Genomic DNA, 21,250 nt, shown 5'->3' on the forward strand with positions numbered 1-21,250 from the left:
CTGACCAACACTTCTAACTACAACCACATCTGCTGTCCAACACTACTAACCACAACCACACAGCTGCTGACCAACACTACTAACCACAACCACACAGCTGCTGACCAACACTACTAACCACAACCACAGCTGCTGACCAACACTACTAACCACAACCACAGCTGATGAACAACACTATTAACCACAGCTGATGACCAACACTACTAACCACAACCACAGCTGCTGACCAACACTACTAACCACAACCACAGCTGATGACCAACACAACTAACCACAACCACAGCTGCTGACCAACACTACTAACCACAAACACAGCTGCTGACCACCACTACTAACCACAACCACAGCTGCTGACCAACACTACTAACCACAACCACAGCTGCTGACCAACACTACTAACCACAACCACAGCAGCTGACCAACACTCCTAACCACAACCACAGCTGCTGACCAACACTACTAACCACAGCTGCTGACCAACACCACTAACCACAACCACAGCTGCTGACCAACACTACTAACCACAGCTGCTGACCAACACTACCAACCACAGCTGCTGACCAACACTACCAACCACAGCTGCTGACCAACACTACCAACCACAGCTGCTGAACAACACTACCAACCACAGCTGCTGACCAACACTACTAACCACATCTGCTGACCAACACTACTAACCACAACCACAGCTGCTGACCAACACTACTAACCACAACCACAGCTGCTGACCAACACTACTAACCACAACCACATCTGCTGACCAACACTACTAACCACAACCACATCTGCTGACCAACACTACTAACCACAACCACATCTGCTGACCAACACTACTAACCACAACCACATCTGCTGACCAACACTGCTAACCACAGCTGCTGACCAACACTACTAACCACAACCACAGCTGCTGACCAACACTACTAACCACAGCTGCTGACCAACACTACCAACCACAGCTGCTGACTAACACTACTAACCACAACCTCAGCGGCTGACCAACACTTCTAACTACAACCACATCTGCTGACCAACACTACTAACCACAACCACACAGCTGCTGACCAACACTACTAACCACAACCACACAGCTGCTGACCAACACTACTAACCACAGCTGCTGACCAACACTACTAATCACAACCTCAGCGGCTGACCAACACTTCTAACTACAACCACATCTGCTGACCAACACTACTAACCACAACCACACAACTGCTGACCAACACTACTAACCACAACCACACAACTGCTGACCAACACTACTAACCACAACCACAGCTGCTGACCAACACTACTAACCACAACCACAGCTGCTGACCAACACTACTAACCACAACCACAGCTGCTGACCAACACTACCAACCACAGCTGCTGACCAACACTACTAACCACAACCACAGCTGCTGACCAACACTACTAACCACAGCTGCTGACCAACATTACTAACCACAGCTGCTGACCAACACTACTAACCACAGCTGCTGACCACCACTACTAACCACAACCACAGCTGCTGACCAACACTACTAACCACAACCACAGCTGCTGACCAACACTACTAACCACAACCACATCTGCTGACCAACACTGCTAACCACAACCACAACTGCTGACCAACACTACTAACCACAACCACAGCTGCTGACCAACACTACTAACCACAACCACAGCTGCTGACCAACACTACTAACCACAGCTGCTGACCAACACTACCAACCACAGCTACCGACCAACACTACCAACCACAGCTGCCGACCAACACTACTAACCACAACCACAGCTGCTGACCAACACTACTAACCACAACCACACAGCTGCTGACCACCACAACCACAGCTGCTGACCACCACTACTAAACACAACCACACAGCTGCTGACCACCACTACTAACCACATCCACATAACTGCCCACCACTACTAACCACAACCACACAGCTGCTGACCACCACAACTAACCACAACCACAGCTGCTGACCACAACCACTAACCACAAACACAGCTGCTGACCACAACCACAACCACACAACTGCTGACCACCATTTCTAACCACACAGCTGCTGACCACCATTTCTAACCACACAGCTGCTGACCACCACTACTAACCACAACCACACAGCTGCTGACCACCACTACTAACCACAACCACACAGCTGCTGACCACCACTACTAACCACAACCACACAGCTGCTGACCACCACTACTAACCACAACCACACAGCTGCTGACCACCACTACTAACCACAACCACACAGCTGCTGACCACAACCACACAACTGCTGACCATCACTACTAACCACAACCACACAACTGCTGACCTCCACTTCTAACCACAACCACACAACTGCTGACCACCACTACTAACCACAACCACACAACTGCTGACCAACACTACTAACCACAACCACATAACTGCTGACCAACACTACTAACCACAACCACATAACTGCTGACCAACACTACTAACCACAACCACATAACTGCTGACCAACACTACTAACCACAACCACAACTGCTGACCAACACTACTAACCACAACCACAGCTGCTGACCATCACTACTAACCAACACTACTAACCACAACCACAGCTGCTGACCAACACTACTAACCACAACCACAGCTGCTGACCAACACTACTAACCACAACCACATCTGCTGACCAACACTGCTAACCACAGCTGCTGACCAACACTACTAACCACAACCACAGCTGCTGACCAACACTACTAACCACAGCTGCTGACCAACACTACCAACCACAGCTGCTGACTAACACTACTAACTACAACCACATCTGCTGACCAACACTACTAACCACAACCACACAGCTGCTGACCAACACTACTAACCACAACCACACAGCTGCTGACCAACACTACTAACCACAGCTGCTGACCAACACTACTAATCACAACCTCAGCGGCTGACCAACACTTCTAACTACAACCACATCTGCTGACCAACACTACTAACCACAACCACACAACTGCTGACCAACACTACTAACCACAACCACACAACTGCTGACCAACACTACTAACCACAACCACAGCTGCTGACCAACACTACTAACCACAACCACAGCTGCTGACCAACACTACTAACCACAACCACAGCTGCTGACCAACACTACCAACCACAGCTGCTGACCAACACTACTAACCACAACCACAGCTGCTGACCAACACTACTAACCACAGCTGCTGACCAACATTACTAACCACAGCTGCTGACCAACACTACTAACCACAGCTGCTGACCACCACTACTAACCACAACCACAGCTGCTGACCACCACTACTAACCACAACCACAGCTGCTGACCAACACTACTAACCACAACCACAGCTGCTGACCAACACTACTAACCACAACCACATCTGCTGACCAACACTGCTAACCACAACCACAGCTGCTGACCAACACTACTAACCACAACCACAGCTGCTGACCAACACTACTAACCACAACCACAGCTGCTGACCAACACTACTAACCACAGCTGCTGACCAACACTACCAACCACAGCTACCGACCAACACTACCAACCACAGCTGCCGACCAACACTACTAACCACAACCACAGCTGCTGACCAACACTACTAACCACAACCACATCTGCTGACCAACACTACTAACCACAGCTGCTGACCAACACTACTAACCACAACCACAGCTGCTGACCAACACTACTAACCACAACCACACAGCTGCTGACCACCACTACTAACCACAACCACACAACTGCTGACCAACACTACTGACCACAACCACAGCTGCTGACCAAATCTACTAACCACAACCACAGCTGCTGACCACCACTACTAACCACAACCACACAGCTGCTGACCAACACTACTAACCACAGCTGCTGACCACCACTACTAACCACAACCACAGCTGCTGACCAACACTACTAACCACAACCACAGCTGCTGACCAACACTACTAACCACAACCACAGCTGCTGACCAACACTACTAACCACAACCACATCTGCTGACCAACACTGCTAACCACAACCACAGCTGCTGACCAACACTACTAACCACAACCACAGCTGCTGACCAACACTACTAACCACAACCACAGCTGCTGACCAACACTACCAACCACAGCTGCCGACCAACACTACTAACCACAGCTGCTGACCAACACTACTAACCACAACCACAGCTGCTGACCAACACTACTAACCACAACCACACAGCTGCTGACCACCACTACTAACCACAACCACACAGCTGCTGACCAACACTACTAACCACAACCACACACCTGCTGACCACCACAACCACACAGCTGCTGACCACCACAACCACACAGCTGCTGACCACCACGACCAACCACAACCACACAGCTTCTGTCCACCACTACTAACCACAACCACAGCTGCTGACAAAGACCACAACCACAGCTGCTGACCAACACTACTAACCACAACCACAGCTGCTGACCAACACTACTAACCACATCTGCTGACCAACACCACTAACCACAACCACATCTGCTGACCAACACTACTAACCACAACCACAGCTGCTGACCAACACCACAACCACAGCTGCTGACCAACACTAATAACCACAACCACAGCTGCTGACCAACACTACTAACCACACAACTGCTGACCACCACTACTAACCACACACCTGCTGACCACCACTTTTAACCACACAACTGCTGACCACTACTAACCACACAGCTGCTGAACACCACTTCTAACCACACAGCTGCTGACCACCACTTCTAACCACACAGCTGCTGACCACCACTTCTAACCACAACCACACAGCTGCTGACCACCACTACTAACCACAACCACAGCTGCTGACCACTACTACTAACCACAACCACAGCTGCTGACCACCACTACTAACCACAACCACACAGCTGCTGACCAACACTACTAACCACAACCACACACCTGCTGACCACCACAACCACACAGCTGCTGACCACCACAACCACACAGCTGCTGACCACCACGACCAACCACAACCACACAGCTTCTGTCCACCACTACTAACCACAACCACAGCTGCTGACAAAGACCACAACCACAGCTGCTGACCAACACTACTAACCACAGCTGCTGACCAACACTACTAACCATAACCACAGCTGCTGACCAACACTACTAACCACAACCACACAGCTGCTGACCACCACTACTAACCACAACCACACAACTGCTGACCAACACTACTGACCACAACCACAGCTGCTGACCAACACTACTAACCACAACCACAGCTGCTGACCACCACTACTAACCACAACCACACAGCTGCTGACCAACACTACTAACCACAGCTGCTGACCGACACTACTTTCCACAGCTGCTGACCACCACTACTAACCACAACCACAGCTGCTGACCAACACTACTAACCACAACCACAGCTGCTGACCAACACTACTAACCACAACCACAGCTGCTGACCAACACTACTAACCACAACCACATCTGCTGACCAACACTGCTAACCACAACCACAGCTGCTGACCAACACTACTAACCACAACCACAGCTGCTGACCAACACTACTAACCACAACCACAGCTGCTGACCAACACTACCAACCACAGCTGCCGACCAACACTACTAACCACAGCTGCTGACCAACACTACTAACCACAACCACAGCTGCTGACCAACACTACTAACCACAGCTGCTGACCAACACTACCAACCACAGCTGCCGACCAACACTACCAACCACAGCTGCCGACCAACACTACTAACCACAACCACAGCTGCTGACCAACACTACTAACCACAACCACATCTGCTGACCAACACTACTAACCACAGCTGCTGACCAACACTACTAACCACAACCACAGCTGCTGACCAACACTACTAACCACAACCACACAGCTGCTGACCACCACTACTAACCACAACCACACAACTGCTGACCAACACTACTGACCACAACCACAGCTGCTGACCAACACTACTAACCACAACCACACAGCTGCTGACCAACACTACTAACCACAACCACACACCTGCTGACCACCACAACCACACAGCTGCTGACCACCACAACCACACAGCTGCTGACCACCACGACCAACCACAACCACACAGCTTCTGTCCACCACTACTAACCACAACCACAGCTGCTGACAAAGACCACAACCACAGCTGCTGACCAACACTACTAACCACAATCACAGCTGCTGACCAACACTACTAACCACATCTGCTGACCAACACTACTAACCACAACCACATCTGCTGACCAACACTACTAACCACAACCACAGCTGCTGACCAACACCACAACCACAGCTGCTGACCAACACTAATAACCACAACCACAGCTGCTGACCAACACTACTAACCACAGCTGCTGACCAACACTACTAACCACAGCTGCTGACCAACACTACTAACCACACAACTGCTGACCACCACTACTAACCACACAACTGCTGAACACCACTACTAACCACACACCTGCTGACCACCACTTTTAACCACACAACTGCTGACCACTACTAACCACACAGCTGCTGAACACCACTTCTAACCACACAGCTGCTGACCACCACTTCTAACCACACAGCTGCTGACCACCACTTCTAACCACAACCACACAGCTGCTGACCACCACTACTAACCACAACCACAGCTGCTGACCACTACTACTAACCACAACCACAGCTGCTGACCACCACTACTAACCACAACCACACAGCTGCTGACCACCACTACTAACCACAACCACAGCTGCTGACCACCACTACTAACCACAACCACAGCTGCTGACCACCACTACTAACCACAACCACAGCTGCTGACCACCACTACTAACCACAACCACACAACTGCTGACCACCACTACTAACCACAACCACACAACTGCTGACCACCACTACTAACCACAACCACACAGCTGCTGACCACCACTACTAACCACAACCACAGCTGCTGACCACAACCACACAACTGCTGACCACCACTACTAACCACAACCACACAGCTGCTGACCACCACTACTAACCACAACCACACAGCTGCTAACCACAACCACAGCTGCTGACCACCACTACTAACCACAACCACAGCTGCTGACTACCACTACACACCACAACCACACAGCTGCTGACCACCACTACTAACCACAACCACAGCTGCTAACCACAACCACACAGCTGCTGACCACCACTACCAACCACACAGCCACTGACCACCACTACTAACCACACAGCTGCTGACCTCTACTAATCACACAGCTGCTGACCACCACTACTAACCACACAGCTGCTGACTACCACTACTAACCACACAGCTGCTGACCACCTCTACTAACCACACAGCTGCTGACCACCTCTACTAACCACACAGCTGCTGACTACCACTACTAACCACACAGCTGCTGACCACCACTACTAACCACACAGCTGCAGACCACCACTACTAACCACACAGCTGCAGACCACCACTTCTAACCACACAGCTGCTGACCGCCACTACTAACCACACAGCTGCTGACCTCCACTACTATCCACAACCACAGCTGCTGACCTCCACTACTAACCACAACCACACAGCTGCTGACCACAACTACTAACCACAACCACACAGCTGATGACCACCACTACTAACCACAACCACACAGCTGCTGACCACCACTACTAACCACAACCACACAGCTGCTGACCACCACTACTAGCCACAAGACACAAGTACTGACATGTCCATACTGTAGGGCCCAAATATCCTGCTACACAACTACTGAACTCAACTGACAAACTACTAAACCACAAGCACTGTTCACAACCACAAAAATACTGACCAACTCCTGAGCAAAACCACACCACGACTGACCGCCCACACCCACACGACCGCCCACACCCACACGACTGACCACACCCACACGACTGACCGAGCACACCACTACTTACCACAACTACACGACTGACGACAATCACTTGACCACAACTTCTGACTGACAACACCACCACAATCGCACAAGTAATTGACCACATGCACACAACTGCTGACCGCTACTGAGTATTTACTGATCACAACCACACAACTACTGATCAAACAACTAATTACCACAAGCACTCAACTGCTGACCACAACATACTGACAACAACCTCACAACTAATTAACCACACAACTACTGAACCACAACTACTGACCACGTCCATACTGTAGGGTGCGTCAAGTATATCTCCCTCGATCCTGACTAGCCCCTGCCGCTGAATAAAATCCCCACAGCATGCTGCTGCCACCACCATTCCTCACCATAGTTACATTACCTCCAGACTTGATGCTTGACATTCAGGCCAAATAGTTTAATCTTGGTTCCATCAGACCAGAGAATCTTGTTTCTCGTGGTCTGAGAGTCCTTTAGGTGCCTTTTGGCAAACTCTCAGCGGGCTGTCTTGCCTTTTTACTGAGGAGTGTCTTCCCTCTGGCCATTCTACCATAAAGGCCTGATTGGTGGAGTGCTGCAGAGATGATTGTCCTTCTGGAAGGTTTGCCCATCTCCACAGAGGAACTCTGGAGCTCTGTCAGAGTGACCATCAGGTTCTTGGCCACCTCCCTGACCATGGCCCTTCTCCCCCGATTTGCTCAGGCGGCCAGCTATAGTAAGATTCTTGGTGGTTCGAAACTTGTTGCATTTAAGAATGATGGAGGCCACTGTGTTCTTGGGGACCTTAAAAGCTGCAGAATTGTTTCTGTACCCTTCCCCAGATCTGTGACTCGACACAGTCCCTTCTCCGAGCTCTTCGGACAATTCCTTCGACCACAAGGCTTGTTTTTTGCTCTGACATGCACTGTCAACTGTGGGACCGTATATAGACAGGTGTGTGTGCTTTTCCACATGTCCTATCATTTGAATATACCACAGGTGTACTCCAAGTTGTCAAAACTTTTCAAGGATGATAATTGGAAACAGTATGCACCTGAGTTCAATTTAGAGTCTCTTAGCAAAGGGTCTGAATACTTATGTAAATAAGGTATTTACATTTTTATAAATTATCAAAAATGTCTAAACTGGTTTTCGGTTTGTCATTATTGGGGTATTGTGTATTGATTTGAGTCTTTATTTTTTATTTGATCCGTTTTAGAATAAGGTAACAATGTGGGAAATGTCAAGGGGTCTGAATTCTTTCCGACTGCATTGTATTTATGAAATAAGGGGTTAAATACATGTCAAAATTGTAATAGTTTTCTGATATTATGTTCCTCAGATATAGAACAGACACTATAGAACAAACTTCCTTCAGTTTTTTTGGTGGGACTGTTTATTCATGTATGAAGCTGTTATTCAATGCGCTTTTATGGGCTCATAGCAGTAAGGCCAAAATCACTGTTTAAAAAAATATACATACATACATACTAAAGTTTGTACACCTACTCATTCAAGGGTTTTTCTTTGAGAAGACATACAAGACCACTGATAATCTCCCTCGATCTGGGGCTCCACGCAAGATCTCACCCCGTGGGGTCAAAATTATAACAAGAACGGTGAGCAAAAATCCCAGAACCACACTTACACTAGTGAATGACCTGCAGAGAGCTGGGACCAAAGTAACAAAGCCTACCATCAGTAACACACTACGCCGCCAGGGACTCAAATCCTGCAGTGCCAGACGTGTCCCCCTGCTTAAGCCAGTACATGTCCAGGCCCGTCTGAAGTTTGCTAGAGAGCATTTGGATGATCCAGAAGAAGATTGTCATATGGTCAGATGAAACCAAAATATAACTTTTTGGTAAAAACTCAACTCGTCGTGTTTGGAGGACAAAGAATGCTGAGTTGCATCCAAAGAACACCATACCTACTGTGAAGCATGGGGGTGGAAACATGCTTTGGGGCTGTTTTTCTGCAAAGGGACCAGGACGACTGATCCATGTAAAGGAAAGAATGAATGGGGCCATGTATCGTGAGATTTTGAGTGAAAACCTCCTTCCATCAGCAAGGGCATTGAAGATGAAACGTGGCTGGGTCTTTCAGCATGACAATGATCCCAAACACACCGCCCGGGCAACGAAGGAGTGGCTTCGTAAGAAGCATTTCAAGGTCCTGGAGTGGCCTAGCCAGTCTCCAGATCTCAACCCCATAGAAAATCTTTGCAGGGAGTTGAAAGTCCGTGTTGCCCAGCAATAGCCCCAAAACATCACTGCTCTAGAGGAGATCTGCATGGAGGAATGGGCCAAAATACCAGCAACAGTGTGTGAAAACCTTGTGAAGATTTACAGAAAACGTTTGACCTCTGTCATTCCCAACAAAGGGTATATAACAAAGTATTGAGAAACTTTTGTTATTGACCAAATACTTATTTTCCACCATAATTTACTAGGCAAGTCAGTTAAGAACATTCTTATTTTCAATGACGGCCTAGGAACAGTGGACAGAACGACAGATTTGACCTTGTCAGCTTGTGGGTTTGGGGGTTTGAACTTGCAACTTGCCGGTTACTAGTCCAACACTCTAACCACTAGGCTACCCTGCCGCCCCATTGAATGTTGGTACTTATTTTGATCCAAAGCCATGAATGAGTGAGTCACTCAGCTTTATGTTGCAAAATAGCTGACTAAATAGGCCAAGCCTAAATTTATATTTTAAATTGCCTAAATAAACTAGTACATCAATAAATGAAGTAGCTCAGGTCTTGAAAATATGGGTAACCTTTTTCCCCTCTCTGGTCTCTCTTTCATTCAGTTTCTTCTTCACATAGATATAGAGGGGCTATCACTCTTTCACACTGGTACAGTGCCTTGCGAAAGTATTCGGCCCCCTTGAACTTTGCGACCTTTTGCCACATTTCAGGCTTCAAACATAAAGATATAAAACTGTCTTTTTTTGTGAAGAATCAACAAGTGGGACACAATCATGAAGTGGAACGACATTTATTGGATATTTCAAACTTTTTTAACAAATCAAAAACTGAAAAATTGGGCGTGCAAAATTATTCAGCCCCCTTAAGTTAATACTTTGTAGCGCCACCTTTTGCTGCGATTACAGCTGTAAGTCGCTTGGGGTATGTCTCTATCAGTTTTGCACATCGAGAGACTGACATTTTTTCCCATTCCTCCTTGCAAAACAGCTCGAGCTCAGTGAGGTTGGATGGAGAGCATTTGTGAACAGCAGTTTTCAGTTCTTTCCACAGATTCTCGATTAGATTCAGGTCTGGACTTTGACTTGGCCATTCTAACACCTGGATATGTTTATTTTTGAACCATTCCATTGTAGATTTTGCTTTATGTTTTGGATCATTGTCTTGTTGGAAGACAAATCTCCGTCCCAGTCTCAGGTCTTTTGCAGACTCCATCAGGTTTTCTTCCAGAATGGTCCTGTATTTGGCTCCATCCATCTTCCCATCAATTTTAACCATCTTCCCTGTCCCCTGATGCTGCCACCACCATGTTTGACAGTGGGGATGGTGTGTTCAGCTGTGTTGCTTTTACGCCAAACATAACGTTTTGCATTGTTGCCAAAAAGTTCAATTTTGGTTTCATCTGACCAGAGCACCTTCTTCCACATGTTTGGTGTGTCTCCCAGGTGGCTTGTGGCAAACTTTAAACAACACTTTTTATGGATATCTTTAAGAAATGGCTTTCTTCTTGCCACTCTTCCATAAAGGCCAGATTTGTGCAATATCCGACTGATTGTTGTCCTATGGACAGAGTCTCCCACCTCAGCTGTAGATCTCTGCAGTTCATCCAGAGTGATCATGGGCCTCTTGGCTGCATCTTTGATAAGTCTTCTCCTTTTATGAGCTGAAAGTTTAGAGGGACGGCCAGGTCTTGGTAGATTTGCAGTGGTCTGATACTCCTTCATTTCAATATTATCGCTTGCACAGTGCTCCTTGGGATGTTTAAAGCTTGGGAAATCTTTTTGTATCCAAATCCGGCTTTAAACTTCTTCACAACAGTATCTCGGACCTGCCTGGTGTGTTCCTTGTTCTTCATGATGCTCTCTGCGCTTTTAACGGACCTCTGAGACTATCACAGTGCAGGTGCATATATACGGAGACTTGATTACACACAGGTGGATTGTATTTATCATCATTAGTCATTTAGGTCAACATTGGATCATTCAGAGATCCTCACTGAACTTCTGGAGAGAGTTTGCTGCACTGAAAGTAAAGGGGCTGAATAATTTTGCACGCCCAATTTTTCAGTTTTTGATTTGTTAAAAAAGTTTGAAATATCCAATAAATGTCGTTCCACTTCATGATTGTGTCCCACTTGTTGTTGATTCTTCACAAAAAAATACAGTTTTATATCTTTATGTTTGAAGCCTGAAATGTGGCAAAAGGTCGCAAAGTTCAAGGGGGCCGAATACTTTCGCAAGGCACTGTAAATAAAGCCAATTTGTTATTTAGAATGATTTATTTCTGTTTTTAGAGGGAGAGAAACCCACCGTGCCTATTTTTAGAAAATTGTCAGTCCACATGTCAAGTGTATCTGTGCCATTGTATTTACCCAAGTTCTCTCTCTGGGACCACCCGGCAGCAATTTCTTTTGTTGTTGCCTGATGCAGGACTCTAGTGCCAGAGAAGAGAGACTCTCGGACTGAAACATTTACACCTCCATTACTTTACAAGAAGATTGTCACGACTTCTACCGAAGTCGATGCCTCTCTTTGTTCGGGCGGGGCTCGGTGGTCGACGTCACCAGTCTTCTAGCCATCATTGATCTATGTTTCATTTTCCATTGGTTTTGTCTTGTCTTCCTACACACCTGGTTCCAATCCCATTCATTTATTGTTGTGTATTTAACCCTCTGTTTTCCCTCATGTCCATGTCGGAGATTGTTTATTGTTATGTTCATGTTTTATGGATTGGTGTGCGACGAGTTTTTGTACCCACATTTATTTTATTATGGACTTTGGTTTTGTAGTTTGTTTTAAGTTATTAAAATACTCAAATTATACCAAGTTTAATTCTTCTGCGCTTGACTTCCCTGCCACCTACATACACGACATGACAAAGATTGTCAATTTGTGCCACAGTTTAGATTACCTATAGATCAGCGTTCTAACTCTGCCGTGTGATAGTGTGGTGCAATGACAGAATGATACAATTTACCATAATCTGCCACCATCTACCACAAAAGGTTGGGGTATAAGCTCTAAACCTTTAATTGAAGAACCACTGTAGAGACACCAAACCAACTTTCACATGTTCAGGCTATCCTAACTTCTAATTTTTTTTTATTTTATTTTATAAATTATAACTGTAAACATTTGCATAAAATAACTCCCCAACAGTGAGTTATAGACGCCGATCGAACTTTCAAGTGTACAGGCTATAATATCCTATCAATCGATCCTTCACAACCTAGCATGCACACCACATTTAATTCAGGAAAAGTTTTATTTCTGTATAGACACGAGTAGGCTAATTAGTAGTGATGCACTGATATTACATTTTTGGCCTATACCGATATCCAGTATTTTCGTTGCCCCCCCAAAAAACGATACCGATATTTATCATTTTAGCGGCCTTTTAAGCATTCTAGTACAGTTAAATAGTTAACACACACACATGGACGCAGAGGTCTAAGGCCCTGCATCTCAATGCAAGAGGCGTCACTACCGTCCCTGTTTTGAATCCAGGCTGTATCCCATCCGGCTGCAATTGGGAGTCCCATAGGGCGGCGCACAATTGGCACAGTGTTGTCCGGGTTTGGCCAGGGTAGGCCGCCATTGTGAATAAGAATTTGTTCTTAACTGACTTGCCTAGTTAAATAAAGGTTATACACACACAAACATCGCACTGACCCAAAAAATAATTTGTTGGCATTTACGTCTGTCCCCATTACCAGTAAAACATAATCAAAACCTATTTATTTCACTTACTTGCTGTGCTGTTACGTTGTTCATTTGTCCAGTCGTTTCATTCTCAACCAGGATTTCTATGGAAGGCAGTTTGGTTCTTTGTGTGTCAAAAAAGATAGTATTGAACAGTATTTGACGTGTCAAATAACACTATTTGTTGCGTCAATTAAGCTTGTTAACCAATCAGGACCTGAATATGACTGCACGTCACATAATTTAACAGGTTCATACATTTTTTTACGTAGGTATTACACATTGATTACACTATCACTCGTATTTCAATGATTCATCGATACGTATGCTATGATGCTGGTAAAGTTGTCTCACGCACCTACAGTACTGGTCATAAAAAAAAGCTAGCTAGCTCATGCATGCAAACAATGTTCTTCCCCCAAAACATATCAAAACGAGAATCTGTTTCAGTAGCTTTAGTTAGCTAGCTAACTATATAGCTAGGTGTCATCGTCTAAAATTACCCTAATTTATAAGCCAGTTCTTATTTGATTAATGGTGGTAGGATCCATCTATGTGAAGCTAGCCACAATAAGGATTAGCCACAACAATGGACTTTGCGGTTAGCCTTCAAAATAAAAGTATGGCATAATTATACTATTTGTATTAATTTGCTTCACTGTCAATGACATACTTTTATTTTGAAGGCAAACTGCAAATTCCATTGTTGTGGCTAATCCGTATTGTGGCTAGCCTCACATAGGTGGGTCCGACCACCATTAATCAAATAAGAACTGTCTTATAAATTAGGGTTATTTTAGATGATGACACCAAGCTATATTATGCCTAATCCTTATTGTGGCTTCACAACACATAACCTGGTCCGGTCGAGACTCGCTAGCCAGATGAAGCTAGCTAGCCGCTTATTGTGTTAGCTTTGGACAACAGTGTTAAGTACCTGGCTAGCTATTTATTTTCATAAACTGAATTTCAATAGGCGAACAACAAGTGGCAACCTAGCTAATATTTACAAGGATTCCTAAATCATTGCTAAGAATAATGAAAATGACTGCAGTTTCTACTGGTCATTGTTTGAGGCTGGTTGTATTGGTGCTAGCTAGGTACCAAGTTCCATAGTATGCATGTCGTGAAGCTAATAGCAGTGACGCTATTACTGTGTAACTCCGGTAGGGTACCATCTGAAAAATAGCGCACTTAGTAGTGTGTACTGGTGCTCGACCAGTCGGCGAAAGCCAACATCACCCACGACAGAGATGGTTGATTGTCAAGGGCAATGAAATCCATTATCTTGGCTTTAATGGATTTTGCCTTTCATTTGTCTCTCTGAAATTTTCTTACTCCATCAAATGACTGCTCGCCTTGTTGACTGCTCGATCCAGACAGCAGACATGGTGGGCTAAGTTAGGAATACTGTGTTGCACGTGTTGCACAGAATTTTACGTGCCATCATTACGTCATGTAGGTATGCAGCTTTGACATCGGTTTTGCAAATCGGCATTAAACTGGACATCGGGCCGATAACGATGTTGGCCGATTCCGATATGTTCACCGATATCGTGCATCCCTGCTAATTAGGCTATATAATTTTGCAGATTTTAATTCAGTTTACATTAGGTAAAGCTTAGCTTCCCCTAGCCTTATGGACATGCTTGCGTATTAAAAACGTAACTGCACGTAAACTGCATTAGCTCTTCGAGTGTATGCTAAGGATGGTTTTTGTAACTTTTTCAAATCATCATTAGTTGTTGCATCGTGCATCCTTAGAATGTGTTAAAATTCAAACATATAGCCCAACGTTTGTATCACAACTAAAGTTACATAAATAACTCTAAATGAAGCATATAGGAGGTCCTGTTTCTTTGTTAACCGCTCAACACAGAATAACCAACCGCATGTGTGAGGTCCCTCGCAAATCATTTGGGGAAAATATCCTTTCTATTTATTCAACTATGTTCAATTGTAGGCCAATTCTTCATACTATACAATAATGCTACGTAATTCTAACCTGTCTGCTAAATGAACTAGTGTAGCCCACAGCCATATTGCACAGGTGGTCAGGTCCTAATGGCACAGGTCTGGCCCTAACGTAAGGACAACTCAGAATCTGCTATTCTATTCTTCTGAAATAGGATACATTTTCTTCATATCATGTTTCTTTAATAATGGATTTATTGTGTTGGTTTAGGCTATATTAAATGTATTTATTAGACTTGTGACGAGTGGAATGTTAGCTAAAGTGACTGGTAGTCAGACTAGTAGAGCAGAGACTGCGTGGAGAATAAACACGTGTAGAACGTGTTCCGCACATGCGCATAAACTTCTTTAGTCCGGGGGGGGGTGTTTGGATCCGCAGCCACTCTGATCTTTCAATCTCACTTCAGAAAGGGTTACATTCATGTTAAACCATCGCCTAAGACCTGCCAGAACTCAATATTGTTGTTTTGAGATTCTCATGAAAAACGTTGTATAAAGTGTTTGTTATTGTTTGTTAGTTTTAACATTTCCTTTCTCTTGTGGTTTGTTTTTCACAGCTGCAGATCAATCAGTCCATTATCTTCTGTAACTCCACCCAGAGAGTTGAGCTGCTGGCCAAGAAAATCACCCAGCTGGGCTACTCCTGCTTCTACATCCACGCCAAGATGATGCAGGTGAGCCATTTAGATTCACGCTTATTGTTCTACAAGAGAAAAATCTGCATCTTTCTGAAAAGAAGTTAAACATTATTATCGGGTTGGAACCCCGTTTTTTCCGTTCCACTGTTCTGACCAGAAAAATAAAGTTCTGAACGGTTTCGTACAAAAACCTCTGAAATATATATATATATATTTTTTTATGACATTTACTGTGCCATCAGAAAGTATTCACATACACACCCACCCACACACACATATTTATTCTGACTGTTAGCAGTTGATGTTATTCCTCAATATCACAGACCCCAAAGCAAATCAGGGGGAGGAAAATATGTTTATTCAAAGAGGACAAATCATGCTTGGAAGTAGGTGGTAGATGGTCATTTCTTCCCTGTCCTCAGGGATTCTCTCCACAGAACAAACCGACAGGGTGTAATTTACAACCCCCAGCCCTAGCCTGTGGTTGACCAATTAGAATTATTTTCCGTAAAATATGGCCAATGGCCAAATAACAAGTATCCTGCTACAGTACAGCCGATTCAGACCAATGAAAACGTGGCACATGTAGCTATGAGTCCAGGACTGACATTCCTACACAGATTCTAAACAGATGTTGAACTGAAAACCAACTAATTCCATTGATAATTCCCTGTTGATCGTTAGTACTCTCTTGACCTTTAGTCCTCCTAACCTTTAGTCATCTCGTCCTTTCCATTGTGTATTTATCTTCAGAATATTCTTACACCACCCACGTCATTTTTGAGTGGTAAAGTGGTATTGCATCCATCTACCCGATTCCAATATTGGGAGTTTCATTTGTCCTTGCATCAACCTTTGATTTGGTTAATAATGAAGATACAATTTGTTTTCTATTGGATGATTACAACATAAACTTATTGAAGAGAACCACTCACTGACACCTGACTTGTTGAATACTTTATACTGGATCTATAAGACCACTCACTTACACCTGACTTGTTGAATACTTTATACTCCCATCTATCTGTTTCCCCTCATCTATAAGACCACAGACTGACCAGTTCATCTGTATCCCCTCATCTATAAGACCACAGACTGACCAGTTCATCTGTATCCCCTCATCTATAAGTCCCCAGACTAACCAGTTCATCTGTATCTCCTCATCTATAAGTCCCCAGAATGACCAGTTCATTGGACTTGTTGAATACTTTATACTACATCTATCTGTATCACCTCATCTATAAGACCACAGACTGACCAGTTCATCTGTATCCCCTCATCTATAAGACCACAGACTGACCAGTACATCTGTATCCCCTCATCTATAAGACCACAGACTGACCAGTACATCTGTATCCCCTCATCTATAAGACCACATACTGACCAGTTCATCTGTATCCCCTCATCTATAAGACCACAGACTGACCAGTACATCTGTATCCCCTCATCTATAAGACCACAGACTGACCAGTTCATCTGTATCCCCTCATCTATAAGACCACAGACTGACCAGTTCATCTGTATCCCCTCATCTATTAGACCACAGACTGACCAGTTCATCTGACTTGTTGAATACTTTATACTCCATCTATCTGTATCCCCTCATCTATAAGACCACAGACTGACCAGTTCATCTGTATCCCCTCATATATTAGACCACAGACTGACCAGTTCATCTGTATCTTCTCATCTACTAGACCACAGACTGACCAGTTCATCTGACTTGTTGAAGACTTTATACTCCATCTATCTGTATCCCCTCATCTATAAGACCACAGACTGACCAGTTCATCTGTATCCCCTCATCTATAAGACCACAGACTGACCAGTTCATCTGTATCCCCTCATCTATTAGACCACAGACTGACCAGTTCATCTGTATCCCCTCATCTATAAGACCACAAACTGACCAGTTCACCTGTATCCCCTCATCTATAAGACCCCAGACTGACCAGTTCATCTGTATCCCCTCATCTATAAGACCACAGACTGACCAGTTCATCTGTATCCCCTCATCTATAAGACCACAGACTGACCAGTTCATCTGACTTGTTGAATACTTTATACTCCCATCTAGCTGTGTCCCCTCATCTATAAGACCACAGACTGACCAGTTCATCTGTATCCCCTCATCTATAAGACCACAGACTGACCAGTTCATCTGACTTGTTGAATACTTTATACTCCATCTATCTGTATCCCCTCATCTATAAGACCACAGACTGACCAGTTCATCTGTATCCCCTCATCTATAAGACCACAGACTGACCAGTTCATCTGTATCCCCTCATCTATAATACCACAGACTGACCAGTTCATCTGACTTGTTGAATACTTTATACTCCATCTATCTGTATCTCCTCATCTATAAGACCACAGACTGACCAGTTCATCTGTATCCCCTCATCTATAAGACCACAGACTGACCAGTTCATTTGTATCCCCTCATCTATAAGACCACAGACTGACCAGTTCATCTGACTTGTTGAATACTTTATACTCCCATCTATCTGTGTCCCCACATCTATAAGACCACAGACTGACCAGCATATCTGTATCCCCTCATCTATAAGACCACAGACTGACCAGTTCATCTGATCCTCTCATCTATAAGACCGCAGACTGACCAGTTCGTCTGCCACCCTTATTGATCATATTTTTTACTAATTATTTAAATAATGTTGCTAATACAGGTATACTTTATACTGACATTTCTGACCACTTTCCAATTTTCCACTTCTCTTTGGCCGCTGGAAATGAACAGATGGTATTGATTAGTAGCAGTAGATGTAGAATGTTAAACTAAATTAATTGTGAGCGCTTTAAGATCAGCAGCAGCATGATGAGATTGGGACCTTTTTGGTGAAGTCAGTGTCTTCCTCAATTACTGAGCTTCGCAAACTCGTATTGTTTCTAAATATTTGTCACGCCCTGACCTTCGAGATCCTTTTTGTGTCTCTATTTGGTTTGGTCAGGGTGTGATTTTGGGTGGGTATTCTGTGTTCTATTATTTGTGTTTCTATGTTTTGGCTGGGTAGGGTTCTCAATCAGGGACAGCTGTCTATCGTTGTCTCTGTGAACCATACTTAGGTAGCCCTTTTTCCACCTGTCTTTGTGGGAGGTTGACTTTGTATAGGGCACATAGCCTTTAGCTTCATGGTTTGTTTTGTAGTGTTTATTGTTTTGTTCGGCGTCTTTTCTAATAAAAATAATATGTACACTCACAACGCTGCACCTTGGTCCTCTTCATTCAAAGGCCGTGACAATATTTGATATTTTACAAATGATTGCCCAATATCTGTACTACCATGTTTTTTACAGAATCCTTGTAAAAATGTGTCTATGAAAATATTGAAACATTTAAATCAACACTGTATTCTATATGAGCTACAAAATGGTTTTGGTAAAAACTACTCCACAGATATGGCTCTTTTGCAACTTGGGGAGAAAATATTTACTGCCCTAAACAACAATGAATACTCTCTTGGCATCTTTTTAGATGTATCCAAAGCGACAAGGTTGACAAGGTTGATCATGAAATATTACTTTCTAGATTGCAATACTATGGTTTTCATGATTATACATATAATTGGTTATATAATTATGTTTATGATAGGGAACCATTTGTTCATGCAAACGGCTGTGCATCTACCAGGGCCAAGATATTCTGTGACATGCCACAGGGTTCAATAATTGGACTTTTGTTATCCCCAATCTACTGTATATACGGAAAGTATTCAGACCCCTTGACTTTTTGCACATTTTGCCTTATTCTAAAATTGATTAAATCAAAAACAGGTTTTAGAAATGTTTGCAAAAACATGACGCTACAAGTTTGGCACACCTGTATTTGGGGAGTTCCTCCCATTCTTCTCTGCAGATCCCCTCAAACTCTGTCAGGTTGGATGGGGAGCGTCGGTGCACAGCTATTTTCAGGTTTCTCCACAGATGTTAGATTGGGTTCAAGTCCGGCTCTGGCTGGGCCACTCAAGGGCATTTAGAGACTTGTCCCGAAGGCACTGCTGCGTTGACTTGGCTGTGTGCTTAGGGTCATTATTCTGTTGGAAGGTGAACCTTCGCCCTAGTCTGAGGTCCTGAAGCGCTCGCTCTGGAGCAGGTTTTCATCAAGGACCTCTCTGTACTTTGCTCCGTTCATCTTTCCCTCGAACCTGACTAGTCTACCAGTCCCTGCCGCTGAAAAACATCCCCACAGCATGGTGCTGCCACCACCATGCTTCACCATAGGGATGGTGCCAGGTTTCTTCCAGACGTGATGCTTCTGTCTGGCCTGATTGGTGAGCAAGGGCCTTCTCCCCCGATTGCTCAGTTTGGCCGGGTAGCCAGTTCTAGGAAGGGTATTAGTGGTTCCAAACTTCTTCCATTTAAGAATGATGGAGGTCACTGTGTTCTTGGGGAACTTCAATGCCCGAATAAATATTTTCGTATTCTTCCCAAGATCTGTGCCTCGACACAGTCCTGTCTCGGAGCTCTACGGACAGACTAGGGGTCAGCCTGATGAAACGAACTGCTCAGTAATATCCTCCGTATAGCCTATCTCTCACACACACATTTAAACAAAACACATTTTTTTCTTGTGATTACTGATCAATTAATTTATGAATAGTAGGTTTTATATTTTTTTTAAACTTTTTTTTGGTACTTAATTACCTCCTACGTTTAATTATTACTCAATTAAATTAATCATGCAACTAATTCATTAGTAATTTGGGGCCTCATGGGAAAAGTTTATTTAATGAGTTACAGTTTCCCGAATTAACTCAAGAATACATCGATATACCAGTTATCAATCAATCATTTCCTCATATCAGTCTCATTCTGAACTT

At 44.5% G+C, this 21,250-nt stretch overlaps 1 protein-coding gene across 2 annotated transcripts in view; it reads left to right on the plus strand.

Annotated features, from left to right (window-relative positions):
- The window catches only part of LOC139373361 (probable ATP-dependent RNA helicase ddx6), a 68,756-nt gene that overhangs the window by 33,564 nt on the left and 13,942 nt on the right, over window positions 1-21,250 (plus strand). For both annotated transcript variants that reach the window (XM_071113799.1, XM_071113800.1), the window contains exon 10: window positions 16,326-16,442. In XM_071113799.1, the coding sequence (XP_070969900.1) occupies window positions 16,326-16,442 (117 nt within the window). The remainder of the gene's footprint in view (window positions 1-16,325; window positions 16,443-21,250) is intronic.

This window comes from Oncorhynchus clarkii, chromosome 18 (assembly GCF_045791955.1).
Source record: "Oncorhynchus clarkii lewisi isolate Uvic-CL-2024 chromosome 18, UVic_Ocla_1.0, whole genome shotgun sequence".
NCBI classification, from domain to species: domain Eukaryota; kingdom Metazoa; phylum Chordata; class Actinopteri; order Salmoniformes; family Salmonidae; genus Oncorhynchus; species Oncorhynchus clarkii.